The following is a 13,572-nucleotide window of genomic DNA, read 5'->3' as shown; positions in this document are numbered from 1 at the left end:
GCGGCCGTCATTGCGGACAATTGTAGGTTCAAAAATGGCGGGAGATGATAGTGTAGAGGCTATGGAAACTGAAAGTTTGCCGTCTACGAGCAATCAGAATGGGAAAACTAAGGAGAAAGATAATAAGTTCTTGAATTTGCCATGGTATATTTTGTTTCTTACGAAGCACGCTTTGTTTCTATTGATTACACTTACATTTTATTATTGCTATAGGTTAAGTTATGTTTAGTTTTCGACTAAATATCAAATGATTTATTTAGGTATAAAACATATTTAGTTTTGTACAAGTAACAGAGAAATCTGTATAAGTAACATAAATTTATAAAACAATATTTTATTTTATTATTTTATCGGTATTGTTTTGCAGGGTTGAAAAATACAGGCCGCAAACGTTTTCAGACATTGTTGGTAACGAGGATACAGTGTCTAGATTAGCTGTTTTTGCTCAACATGGAAATACTCCAAATATTATTATTGCTGGACCACCTGGTGTAGGCAAAACCACTACAATTTTGTGTCTGGCACGCATTCTTTTGGGACCTGCATTCAAGGAAGCGGTACTTGAACTGAACGCTTCAAATGAGAGAGGAATAGATGTGGTCAGAAATAAAATCAAAATGTTTGCTCAAAAAAAGGTAAAACACATGTGTGATAAATTATAGGATATATATCTTTCTTTTCTAATATGTTTTCTATGTGTAATTGTTTTGTAACCACAGGTAATTCTTCCAAAAGGAAAGCACAAAATCATAATCTTAGACGAGGCAGATAGTATGACAGATGGTGCGCAGCAAGCGTTACGTCGTACAATGGAGATTTACAGTCATACCACTAGATTTGCCCTTGCGTGTAACAACACAGAGGAGATTATCGAGCCTATACAATCGCGTTGCGCTATGTTGAGATATGGAAAACTAACAGATGCCCAAATAATGGCAAAAGTTCTCGAAGTCTGCCAGAAAGAAGATGTAATCATCACACACACACACACAAATAGTTTTTACTTTTGATAAATGCTTCAATTTTATTCACAAAAAAATTATTCACAGATTTCCTACACAGAGGATGGAATAGAAGCGATAATATTCACAGCTCAAGGGGACATGAGACAAGCCTTGAATAATTTACAGTCTACGTATAACGGTTTCAATCACGTGAATGCTGAAAATGTATTTAAAGTTTGCGACGAACCGCATCCTTTGGTTGTTAGAGACATGTTGAGTCATTGCATAAAAGGAAATGTTTCCGAAGCGTGCACGGTAAAATATGCATGTTAAAAAATAATACAGCTGTGTATGTGTCACATTTATACCGATAAATTTATAATTAAACACCAGGTAATGGACCATTTCTGGAAACTGGGATATTCCGCGGAAGACATAATCAGTACCGTATTCAGAGTGTGCAAAACTTACACCATGGATGAAAAGTTGAAACTGCAATTTGTTAAGGTAAACAAAAAACTTATGTAAAATTATTGTTATTTAAAGAAATGCTAAAGAGAATTAAAAATGTTCCTATTTTTATTTATCTGTATGACTTAAAACTGCTTTTGATATTTGCAGGAAATTGGTATAACACACATGGGAGTGGTGGAAGGTATTAACAGTTTGTTACAGTTGCACGCTCTGGTGGCACGACTTTGTCGCACGAGTGCGTCCGGATAATATGTATATGAAAAATTGGATATTATGGTATTTATTGCTTTACAATAAAATATATAATTTGTTTATATATATATATGTGTTTATTATGATATTTTGTAAACTTATCGATCTCAAAAACTTTATGTAGGAGATACGTAATTTTAACACAAAATGAATTGTACTCTTTCGCGAATTATTGTCTAGTTTCAATATCAAAAGTCACGGATGACTTTGTCGTACAAACACGCGTACGCACGTGACAATCGTTCATTACTGTATATCTTAGTGATTAAAAAACTTATGTTACTTAAAATTAAAATAACAAAATTAAAACACACGACGTTTGCTGAGATCGCATGTGTTTATGTTTTGCGACCTGTCATTAGATTTCAAATTTTATCCTTTCGAAGTAATACGTCTTTGATGTAACATAATATCATAATGCGTCATTAAATATATTCTTACGTTACTAAAGAGTAGCTGCATTAAACGTACAAGCAATACTTTTCAAACAAAAGCGTGTTTTCAAAAGGATAGATTCGAAAAATACTTCTCTGCTTATTCTCTACGTTGTTTTTTTTTCTCTGTGATTCGCTAAACCGAATCGTAAGTGTTCAGCACCATTTTTCTATTTGCACAGATGTTAAATGTGGTCTCGGCTTCGGTGACGGCCATCGCAGCGCGCTCTGACACGATTCAGCTCTCGAGGGCGTTCTCGGGGGTGGCTGAGGCGGATTGACATGAGACTCTTGCGAATTCAAAATCGCCTCCCCGTTCGTTTCGAGTTGAGATCCGTTCTTCTCCGCGGGCGGATCGCCGCGGTAATTTCTCTTTGTGGGTCTTCGCGCCAGGTCGTGTTGCGGCGTGGCCGGCGGTGCGCTCTCGACCGACTGAAGACTCGCCGCGCGATGCAGAGAGAGTCGCAGCGGCTTCTTCGGCGGCGCCGGACGAGTCTTCGTCTCCTGAGAACTGTATATCGATGCTTCCGAGTTTTCCGATGCGCGAGACTGCGTCTCCTGAAACAAAGGGGAAAGGTAATTGCATACAATACGTTTATATGTGTATTGAAACAATATATTTTTTATATATTATCCAAGCGAGCGAATTCATTTTCTCTCAGTGCGATTGTTAACCCTTCAGTGTCAGATATGGGTCTCCGAGATCCATCCAAAAGCTTTAAACCAGTGTCTCTACTAGGTATTAATTTTTTTATGCCTGGCAACTAAAAGATTAAATTATTACCGCGGGAAATTTACCTGCAAACGATAATAAGTCGGCTCGGAGTCGAAGTCCAAGGATTGCAAGTGCGGAGCGTTCTTGCGACCTTTGTGCAAATGCTCCATCGCGAACTCGATGCGCGGCGATTTTCGACGTTGCATTTGCGACTGCATTGTCGTGTTACTGCAGTCAAGGCTGGCCGTCGATCTGGCTAGATGAAATCCTTGATGTTTCTGTTTATTTCGGGGTTTGTAGTAGCCATTTGAGACTCCGTCGGATGAGAAATCGAGTTCAAGTGGACTTTTTGAGTCTGCCAGACGTCTGGAGTGATCCCCGTGTTTATTTCTGACGGTTGGTAGACTCTGTCGCAGTTCCGTACAACTTTTCACGTTGAGACCGGGTAAATTCGCTACTAACGCTGTCACTTGAGGTCCTTTTTGAAAAACCTAAACGACACAAAAACAATTTAGAATTTTTTAAATAGGATCTATATCTAAAATTAGTTAGATATGCGCGCGCGCGATATACGCACTTGTACGTGCTCCTGACGAGGATTCGGAGATGGATCCTCGGCGAGGACTTCTGTTCTGTTTGGCGCTAAGAGATCTCTGACCTGCTCCTCAAGATAACCGATTCTATGCGTCAGTCTGAGATTGTCGGAACGGAGCGTGCGCAGCGCTGCCAAGGACTCGCTTTTTCGAAGGACCACTATTTGCGCAGCGTCGGGTGTAACGGCCAGAAGCCGTGCCAAATCGCTTCGGCTCGCTCCTACTACTAGTTTTCCGTTCACTTCCAAAATCCTGAAGAAAATGTTAATCGATATATTTTTGTTTTTAATCGTTTATTTAAAGTTCGCGCGATCGAATTCAAATTTTGAATGCAGGTTGTTCGAAAATTAATGTGTAAAACAAACAAATCAAAACGCTTTGAATCAAAATATTTAGCGCAAAAAAGGGAGCGTACTCTTGAACGGTAAGAAACTGTGAAACGCTAGCCTGACAAAGCAAATTCTCCTGCGTATATTAGGGAAAATGGTGGAAGGTGGGGTCATGTGAAGTCGTGAGTGCAATTAACGAGGGCACACGGCGAACTTCCGCTGCTGCTTCACGCTACAGCGATCCGTTGGGAATGTCAAGATTGCCGCATTGTTCTACCCCGATAGAGCCACGTTACGTAGTAGTACTACTATCGTCATAAAAAATACCACAAGTTCCTCGACATATTTCTCCGTTTTTCTGAAGTTGACGCTGTGTCAGAATTCTGTTGGTAACGACCGAACCAAATTCAGAATGAAATACAGTGCGATTTTATTTTTTCCCAACAATATTGCGAACCTGTCTCCTTTGCAAAGTCCGGAATCCTCCACGGCCCAATCGACGTAGAGACCGATCGCGTCTTCTCTAGGTCCGGCTCCGAAACGCGGACTTTTCGGATCCGCGCTTACTTCCACCGCGTGGATTGTAACTTGCGTCGAGCCGGAAATGCAGCTGCGAGTCGAGTAAGAATTAGAACGCGCGATTAAACAATTGTATAAATATTAAAATTAATTTAATTTTAATTTAATATTAAATTTCAATATTCGTCAAATTGTTGCATTTATTACCTGAATATCGTGTCATTTTTTTGTTTTTCTTGAGTTTCAGCCAATTCCAATGCAGCTTGGAGAGCTCTGCTCTCCTCGTGAAGAGTCAGCAACTCGAGTTCCTCGCGACCCAGTCTATACTCCAATTCCGCTTGTTGTATTCGAACGTCGATATTACTGAAAGAAACGTGGTCCAATTTTTCTCGAATTTACTACATATAAAAATAATTATTTACTACATGTACATATAAAAAACCGATTGCTACATAGATGTAATTTCTTTTTGTTGTGTATATGTTTTTACGTTGTATATTTCTCAGGGACGCGTTGTTGCTTAACCGTTAATCATGATTTACGATAATCCGCGTTTCAATAAGCGCCTAATCTTGATTTCATACTTACTCCGTAATATCAAGTCTCTCGAGCGCTAGCTTCAAGTTCTTAATGGCCAACCGCTTATTGTCGGCGTCCCGTCGCAACCTTTGAAGCCGTTCCTCGGCCGCTTTTCTGTCGGCCTCGGTCAAGGGTGGCGCGCCGTTGCGTAATGCTAGTCTATTGCTCAGCGTATTACAGAGCTGACTTTTGAGTCTGAAAAAAATAACAAAAGGCAAAAACTCTATATATATATATATATATATAATATTGTGACGACCGAAAGAGAGAACAGGTTTTGCTCTGCGTTCTATTTCGCACGTATATCTTCCAGTTCGTATTATTATTATTATTAAAATATCTATAATAATCAACGCACGAAACATGATGATTGATATGCGATATTGCCGTAAGACGAGACCTTTTCCCATGCCGCAAATTTCAAGGACGCAACAACAAATACAAGCCACCAATTATACTCACGTCTGTATGATATTTTCTTTGTCACGCAGAGCAATTCGAAGAGCGTCCAATTCTTTATAATGATCCCTGTTCCTGTGGCCAGTAGAGGATGTAACGCCTCCGGAAATACTACCGCCTTTTTTTCTTCTTGGCGTCGTTGAAAGCGACACTTCTATACTGGCCATCTTCAACGCAGATAATATGTATTTAATTAATTAAAAGGTATATATTTAATATATATATATATTAAACTTATATATATTTAATTAATTAATTAATTAAATTAATTATTCAAAATAGAAATCGGTGAAGCACAACAAGTTCAGATATTTCTCAACGCTACGCTATTCAATCGATTGTTTTCCTGAGAAGCAGTTAATTAAATATTCACTTAAAAAATAATAGTTTATTGTTTTTGATATAATTGATATGTTGTACGCAAGAGAAAAAGAGAGAGAGAGAGAGAGAAAAAGAGAGAGAGAGAGAGAGAGAGAGAGAGAGAGAGAGAGAGAGAGGCGGACAAAACTTTCGTATTTGCGTGTAAACAAGCTAAGTAATTTATCTAACGACGAGGAGTATAGATCTCACAGGATGAAGGTACTAACAATTTCTCGGACATGAATATTTATAAACTATCCGTGCCGGTGGAAAATTCTAAACTATCCGTTATCTGCGCACCGCAACTCGTTGTTCCCTGCTGTGATAGTGCGGAAAAGTTTGTGGGGAGTCTCTTAGTGACTTTAAAATTTTAAAACACAACTCGTTAAATAATTTCTACAGAATTATTAGTCAACTTGTGGCGCAAAAGTTTTTCCAGGGAAATTTCTCTTACTCGGGAAAATAAATAACTTGGTTTATTTTTGCGCATAAAAAAGAAAAATAGTAAGACGTTGATGAAATTTCGTTGCGCACATCTTTGTAATGCGTATTTGTGTGTTCATTTATTCAGAAACGTTTACCTTTCTTCGCGCTGCGGTAATATTCCCGGGAGAAAGCTGGCGAGAAAAACGTGTAGCCGTCGTTACAATATCGCACACTATTAATAATCCAAATCCCAAGTTTAGCCGACCTACTCGTAAGTTCTTATCGTGGTCGGTTTTGTCCCTCAGCTCTCATTTTTCGACATTTATGACGATTCAACACTTATGGGATACGACTTAGATTGAGAGCGGGAGTTCGTTGAAGAAGGACTGAATACGCGGAATGAATACGAGAATTTGTCGCTTTCATTAAATTTATGATTTGCGACGACAGTCGGGACGGGACATCTCGGTCTTAATGGGATTTCACGTAACCGCAACACGACGACGCGCCTTGATACTCCTTGAGAGAGAAAGCGGCACCTATGGGTTCTCTCGCTGACCGTCGCAGAAAGGTCAATGCCGGTCCTAAAGGAGAATGCAACAAGAGAGTCCACGGATGTGAGGCTCTTTTTCCCCCGAGCGCAGTACGTCCCCGAGACTAGATCGGGCTTGTGAGCAGAAAATCGATTGCAAACCGGATGTTTCTTCTCAACCATAATAATAACATTCTGATACAGAAGAAATTAAGAGACTGTCATGATAAAAGTAAGACAGTGACTAAAACTAAAATATTTCTTCTTTATCTCCCACGTCAATTCCGGAAAGTACATTTCTATCTAAACATTATAAGTAATGTTTTTTTACTTTGTTAATCGTCAAACGGTTAATATATATGCAATGTGGTCTCCTGAGTCGTCCAGAATAAAAAATAGAGTTGAAATTCATGTGGTTGTTATCTTATCAACGTAAATAGTAAAAAGTAATGTTTTTAATTACAGAAATTTGATTTATTTATGATATAATTATATTTTTTAAATAAAAGTTTAACAATCACATAGCACACGTTCTAATCTTTATGATGATTAAATACAAAGACTCGTTGATTAATATAATGGCGCGGATGATACATCGATTTCTTGTCTTACACGAGAAAAAAAAAAAGCAACATTGAATTGTGAACCGCGGCGAGATCTGCAAGTCGTGGCGGTAGATGTTCTCGCGGGAATAGATGCGCACATCCGATTCATCGTCGTTGCTTTGGAGACGTCCGGTTGGTGGTCCGTTGTCTCGTCCGAGACACTATGCCCACGATATTCCCATATCGTATCTGCCTCCCATCATGAGGGCACACACTCGACGAGAGGAAACATCGACCTCTGTTGCATCGCCAAGAGGGACAGCGTATTCTCTCAAGGACCATGTATCAAGGACCGCGCGCGCGGTATCGTGACTTCGAACCTCCTGAGGGTCGAAGGTCTTAAAGCCTTTGACTCGCAAGTTCTGTCTTGTGAGGTACGTGGAACGAATTCGCGCGGGAATCGACGAGATTCTTCTTCATTAAGACCGCGCGAACTAACGTAGCGCAGTATAATCGCTCGAGAGTAACGATAATGCGCATTTTTCTAACGTGAGAATATTTTTAAACATATTCTTTGTTGACTTATCTTGTTTTTATTTTATTACATGTGAAAAATTGTATATATTTATCATATCTTTCTTTTCTCTTCTCAGATTAACCGAAGAAGCGCTATCTAAAGTCGTGGAAACTCCGTTTGTCGACGCCGCGCGCGATTCAAACGAGATTCCGGATTTTTTTCTAGCAATTTTTCCCGAGAGTTCTGCCACGGGTTATAAACTCTCAGCACCGAAACTGACTTTAACATCAAGTGGATCTCTCCATGTGCATTTGTTTCCGAGAGAGAGAGAAGAGCGTATACGTACGGTAAACGAGCCCTCGGCACGAAATTTCTCAACCGCGTGAGAAAGAGCTCTCCCGGTTCTTTCTTGTGTGTGTGTGTGTGTGTGTGTGATGTCGTCTGGCTACCGACATCCGCTTATGGCGGAAAATAACGCGGTAACAGCTCGTCCCGAAGCCGAGGGAAATACCGTTACTTGAGAAAAAAACGATTTGTGGAAATTAAATCTTGAATTTTTTTTTAAATTATTGATCTCTACGGTAAATCTAAGAAAACGCGCGGAACGAGAAACCGCGTCTACAAATAATGACCTTGGATAATGATCTTGTTATTAGCGAGAGTAATCAAGATGTAGTTCGGCTATTAATTCTGCCTAACGCGAACGATGTGGTGCAGTCTCTCGGGAAGATACGGCAACTTTGACCCCTTTATTAACCGCGGATACGTAATCATCGTTACACGGCTCCAATTTGATTAAGAGCAGCGAGCGTAACGACGACGTGCAATATCTTTTTACTTTCTCTCCCGGTCCGCGCTCAGAGAATTTCTTCGCGGTGTGAGTGTTGTGTAAGAGCGAACTTTTTTTTTGCACAATTACCTTGGCGATAATTTTACGAATTGTACCGCGTCTTGTGTCAAAAAGTGAATTATTTTGCAACAGTTTTGCAACATCTAATCGCAATGTAAACTTATTTTCAGCGTTTCGAGACGCGCATTTCCTTTTTCCGTAGAAAGCGGATGGTTTCTCATCTTGAGACCGCCGCTTTCGAGATCCCGGAAACAACCACGGCGCCGAGTGGTGGTGTGTGCCCGCGGCACGTAAAAACCGTACGAGTACCTACCTCGAGAACAATAACGTCGCGGTAGTAGAAATTGTTCACGGTAATCGCCGCGAACGTACTTCTGGTGACTTCCTCGCTTCCGTGAGTAACAAAAGACACACTCTTTGCCTTTTCGCTCAATAGAAAGAATGTATTACGTGCGCGTCACGTATTGCAAAACCTACTCGTAATGTTTGTTCACATACGTAAGTGCGTGACGTAAACGCGCTAATTTTTGTCAAATCATATGACAAAATGAAAACTTGAATGAATTTCTCTTGTGAATGCACGATTACTCGCGTAAATCGATTCAATTTGCAATAAATTACCCGCACTCAAATGCAAAACTTTGAAAATGATTTTTAATCTGATGGTTTTTTTTTTTTTTTTTTTTTTTTTTTTTATAATGTTAATTTCGATGCGAACGATCGAAAGTGTCGAGAGAGTATTCGGAGAGAAGAAAGTTTCTTCGCCTAGGAAGACTATCTCTCTGTGTTTTCCTCGACCGGAGGAGAGGTCAGCGCGAAGTTCATGCGAAATGTATTCAGTATTCACGCACGTATCTCAGCCTACGTAAGGGGTTAACAAAAGATTCTCTTTGCATGTGGCCTTTGTCGTCAAGTATCTGCTTTCCATAAAACACGATTTTTTTCGCCACCGATGTGATGTCAAAGATGTGCAACAATGATACCGTAAATCTCTGATCTCTCGTGTTTCTGTTTTTATAGCATGAATAAAAGATATATCGCACCGATCTCTCGATAAATAACGCGCGTGTTTGACGCATTTATTGCAGAATGCGTTGCGGTGTTCCATTCGCAACGATTGAAATTTTTCGTCTCTTCGCGCTTTTGTAAAACAATTCAAAAAGTCTTTGCCATGTTTTTTTTTTCTTTTATTTTTTTTTTTTATTACATTAATGCTCTGCTGGTTTTTCTTTTTACGCGCGAGATATGATGCGCGCGTTGCGATAAAACATCAATTTATTAACGCGTGAGTTAAAAAAGAAAAGGAAGATAAATGAAAAACCGTCGCCAATTGCGAAGCGACAGAAAAATTTCAACGTATAGCCCAGAGGGAAACAAGTTAACCGCACAGCAAGATACGATGCATCGCTCGCATCGATAGGAACATTTGTCTTGGAATACATTGAAGCGGAGAGAAGAGATGAGCTCTCCTTCTCTTTCTCTCTCTCGACGGTCAAGTTACTCGTGAGGCGCGAGACGTATCGATGCTAACATTTTATCTCGGGGCGAGAGAGAATTCACGAAAGGCAGAGCGTGTACACGCGCGCGCGCATGTTGGATCGAAATCGAACAATAATTTCTCTCTCGAAAGTGTCGATTCCCATCGCTTTAGTTCTGCGCACGTTCTCTGATCGACGAGATCGACGCAAACGTCGATCGTTGATATCCTTCTATTCTCGGATTCTGGATCAGGGAGAATGTGAAGGAAACAGATTCGTTCATGAAACAAATCCCTAACGAGAGCAAAAACGTATCTCTGATTGTTTAGTTAAACGAACAAAGTTATAGCGCTTCCGTTTCTTGGTGCGCTCTCGAGTAATTTTTTTTTTTTTTTTTTTTTTCACGAAAAAGATTGATAGCGATGTATAAGTAAGAAGCAATGTAGCTTTGTACCAGTCCAAAGTCTTAAATAACGAGATAATGGAGACACGATTGCGATTGTTACCTCCGCAGATCGTATCTAACACCTCTACAGCTTGCGCAAAAGTAAGAAACAAATGGGCTGCAAAACCGCGCGAGGCATTCCACGAATTTCTCATTGGTGCGCAACTGCGCGCGCGCGCACACACACACACACACGTAACAAAGGAATAAAAACAGCAAGCACGCAAGATGCGGAAATTTATTGCGGAATTTGCATGGAAGAGGGCCGACATTACGGAGACACGGCGCTCGGGGGCGTCGATCTCTGCAAACGCAATCTACCGCTTATTGCAACAATTTCCACCGTTCTTTTAACCAAAAAAAAAAAAGACACACTGCGCTTCTATCTGGATTTATCTTGAAGTGATATCTTTGAAGACCAAATTTTTATCTCAATTTTCTCGAGCAGAAAATTATTCTTTATTCACACGTTTTAGTTTTACGTTTTGAAAATATTTTTTGAACTAATACGTCAATTTTTTGAAAATCGTTTACTGTGCTCTATCTTTATTTCAGTTCGCATCACCGGAGTTATATCAAAAAGCGTAATGTCGAGGTGGTGGAAGTAGAACTTGGTGGAAAGTATCGCTCAGACAGCAGAAGGGCAGTGACTCCCGGGACCGCAATCTGCCTGGCAGATCTGTCTGGGCCCTTGAGCCCAAGGGCGTATTATGACCCAACTTTTTTTTACGGCGAAGGTTTCGAAAATTAGTAGTAGAAAACGGGGAGAGCTCGAAATAGAATATCTCCCTCTCTCTTTCTCTAATGATGAAAAACGAAATCTATACATCGCGTCAAAGCACGCTGTTCTTCTTCAAATGTTTTTTTTTCTTGCGAGGCGGTAAATGCATCGAGACTAAAATTGAAGTTTTTGAAGTATTTTTGTCAGAGATCGAATAGAATTTCTCTCTTCCACTCGGAGAAAACAACCGTTCTCTTCTGTTCTCATAGATACTTTCTGTCAACATGAACGTGTGACGACCTTCTCGACGTTTTTTTTTCATTATTCATATCAAGTCTATTTCTGTTTTTTTTTTTTTTTTTTTTTTTTTTTTGTCTTTTTTTTCCTCGCCTTGCGAGAGCTACATGTCTCGTGAAGTCGTTGAGAGTGAATATCGCGATGAGTTTCGTATTGGACAAGTTAGAAGCGCTTTTGAAAAGCGTTTTCTCTCTCCGACGCGTACAAATACGGTTTTTTTTTCTCATCTTCAGGTTTTATCGTCGCAGAGAGAGAGAGAGAGAGAGAGACAGAATGAGAGAGAAAGAAGGAGAGAGAGGGAACGGTATTATTTGGCGCACATCTTTTGTGCCCGCGTGTCTTCCATTCGTCATTGAAAGAGAGAAGGAGAAAGAGAGAAACGGCAATGATCTTCAAAAGTCGGAATTCGCGGGATTTGTGCGCAAATATTCGCCGTCGGAACGCGCCGCAATTTTCTACAACACGCCAACCGATGCTGGATCGACGTCAAATTACAAGGAACGACTGGAAATATGGCCGATGCATTAACGACGCTGGAAACCGGATCGTTCGAATGCTTCTCGACGAACACACTCCGACGACGGGGGCACGGGACCTTGGTGTTAGACCTGCACGGAACGAAGAATTTAGCGAACGCGCGGATGATAAAGTAATAACTTTGTATACTTATCGAAACGCAATTTCGTTGTAGATAGAAGTGAGTGCGCGTAAATGGAGACTCGATGTCGTCGCTTTTGAAAAAGAGAGTAAAAAAAAAAAAGTTAAGAGATTAAGACGAGTCTTCGGTAGAAGACTTTATTATTTACGCAGCAGAATTATACATGAAAACAGAGAGAAGTGGAGAGAAGTAAAAATAGACACGTTCTCGAGTATTGAAAATTTTAACTCCTTATCTTTGTTTTAAAGTGGAAAATCGAAAGAAAAAACTGTTGATCTTGAAAAAATGTTGAAATTGAGAAACGAGTACCTGACGTGGTGTGTACCGCGGCTTGCGTAATCTTTAATCGGCCTCTTCGTCTCCACAACCGAGCGTGAGGAATCCGATTACTTAAACGATACAAAAAAAAAGTAAAAGCATTGTCGCAAAAAAAACTCAAGTTCAATCTCCGTTAGCATCTCAGCAATAACCGAGAGAGAAAGAGAGAGATAGAGAGAGGTTCTTGCGGATGCTGCGCCACTGGACATTTGCGCACGAGCACCGGGACACAGTTTTAATGGTACCGATGCGCGCACAGAGACCCTATACCTTCTCTCCCGCCCTCCTCCCGTCCTTGTCCGAGGACCCCCGGATGAAACGGAGTTTGGTTCACGCATCTGCATATAAATCACCGGTCGGACAGGCTTAAGAAGCCATCGCGGCTATAACGCCGACCCGCCAATAACCGCGAAACATCGCCTTCGGTTTCCTCCACTAAAAAACGGTTCCCATACACATGCCTCGACGGACTCGAGAGAGAAAAAAAGAGTACGAAAATCAAAAGGGAGAAAAAGAGAGGTTTATGTCGCTCGAGAATGTTGTACAGGTTTTTTGCGCCATTTTAATTTGGCTCAAATTAATATTTTCAGAGTCTTCGTTAATTTTCAGAAAAATTAACGGAAATTCGTTCAAAGTTCGAAGCACAGTTTTTACCTTAGCCTCCAAGGTTTCCAGCTGCGCCATCCTGGGTTCCAGTAATTGCTGCTGGCTGCCGACTCCGGTGTGCAGCGCGGTCTAAAACAATCAGTTTTATCGGATCACACAATATTGCTATAGGTAGGTACACCAAGAGTAAAGAAGATCATGCGCAGAGAGAAGAGCCAACGGATTTCGGTGGTAAAAAGAAGGAAGTTATTCGCGCGCAAACCGCAGTCGCAAACCGCAGCTTTCCGACGTCTTCGTCGGAGATGTAAGCCGACACCCGTGTGGCGACCGTAACGTTTTCTAAAAACGATAGAATTTCAGCGGCCGAGGATATACGACACCCGCAAGCGATAATTATTACTGTTCGCACTCGTTATCGGAATCAAGGATGCTTATCTCGTCTTTTCTTTTTATTCGCACAAATGCGCAGATTCTATTTTAAGTCGCAATAAAATCGATATGTAGCTTTTGCACACGAGAAA

The 13,572-nt window shown here is 40.6% G+C and overlaps 2 protein-coding genes across 2 annotated transcripts in view; one reads left to right on the top strand and one right to left on the bottom strand.

The window, feature by feature from the left end:
• The first annotated feature begins 8 nt into the window (after positions 1–8).
• Positions 9–2,373, top strand: LOC109852137 (replication factor C subunit 2). The gene is made up of 7 exons (XM_020423014.1): positions 9–144; positions 368–635; positions 720–968; positions 1,050–1,259; positions 1,338–1,451; positions 1,566–1,694; positions 2,287–2,373. Exons 1-6 carry the CDS (start codon positions 35–37, stop codon positions 1,665–1,667), a joined length of 1,053 nt encoding a protein of 350 aa, XP_020278603.1. The 5' UTR covers positions 9–34; the 3' UTR covers positions 1,668–1,694; positions 2,287–2,373.
• The window catches only part of LOC109852135, a 26,317-nt gene continuing 14,446 nt past the window's right edge, over positions 1,702–13,572 (bottom strand). The window contains exons 4-11 of the mRNA XM_020423002.1: positions 13,100–13,180; positions 5,302–5,465; positions 4,849–5,034; positions 4,468–4,623; positions 4,199–4,351; positions 3,397–3,664; positions 2,903–3,310; positions 1,702–2,662 (exon numbers count right to left, since the gene is read on the bottom strand). Coding sequence (XP_020278591.1) covers positions 2,261–2,662; positions 2,903–3,310; positions 3,397–3,664; positions 4,199–4,351; positions 4,468–4,623; positions 4,849–5,034; positions 5,302–5,465; positions 13,100–13,180 — 1,818 coding nt within the window. The 3' untranslated portion in view covers positions 1,702–2,260. The remainder of the gene's footprint in view (positions 2,663–2,902; positions 3,311–3,396; positions 3,665–4,198; positions 4,352–4,467; positions 4,624–4,848; positions 5,035–5,301; positions 5,466–13,099; positions 13,181–13,572) is intronic.

Source organism: Pseudomyrmex gracilis, unplaced genomic scaffold, assembly GCF_002006095.1.
Source record: "Pseudomyrmex gracilis isolate BER0280 unplaced genomic scaffold, ASM200609v1 scaffold_24, whole genome shotgun sequence".
Lineage (NCBI taxonomy): Eukaryota > Metazoa > Arthropoda > Insecta > Hymenoptera > Formicidae > Pseudomyrmex > Pseudomyrmex gracilis.
This window is presented reverse-complemented; position numbering and strand designations above follow the sequence as displayed.

Bases quoted from the DNA above. Each gene is read 5' to 3' on its own strand.
- LOC109852137 (XM_020423014.1), top strand. From the start codon at position 35: ATGGCGGGAGATGATAGTGTAGAGGCTATGGAAACTGAAAGTTTGCCG. The intron at 969-1,049 runs GTAATCATCACA...AATTATTCACAG, and splicing joins AAGTCTGCCAGAAAGAAGAT to ATTTCCTACACAGAGGATGG. The intron at 1,260-1,337 runs GTAAAATATGCA...ATTAAACACCAG, and splicing joins ATGTTTCCGAAGCGTGCACG to GTAATGGACCATTTCTGGAA.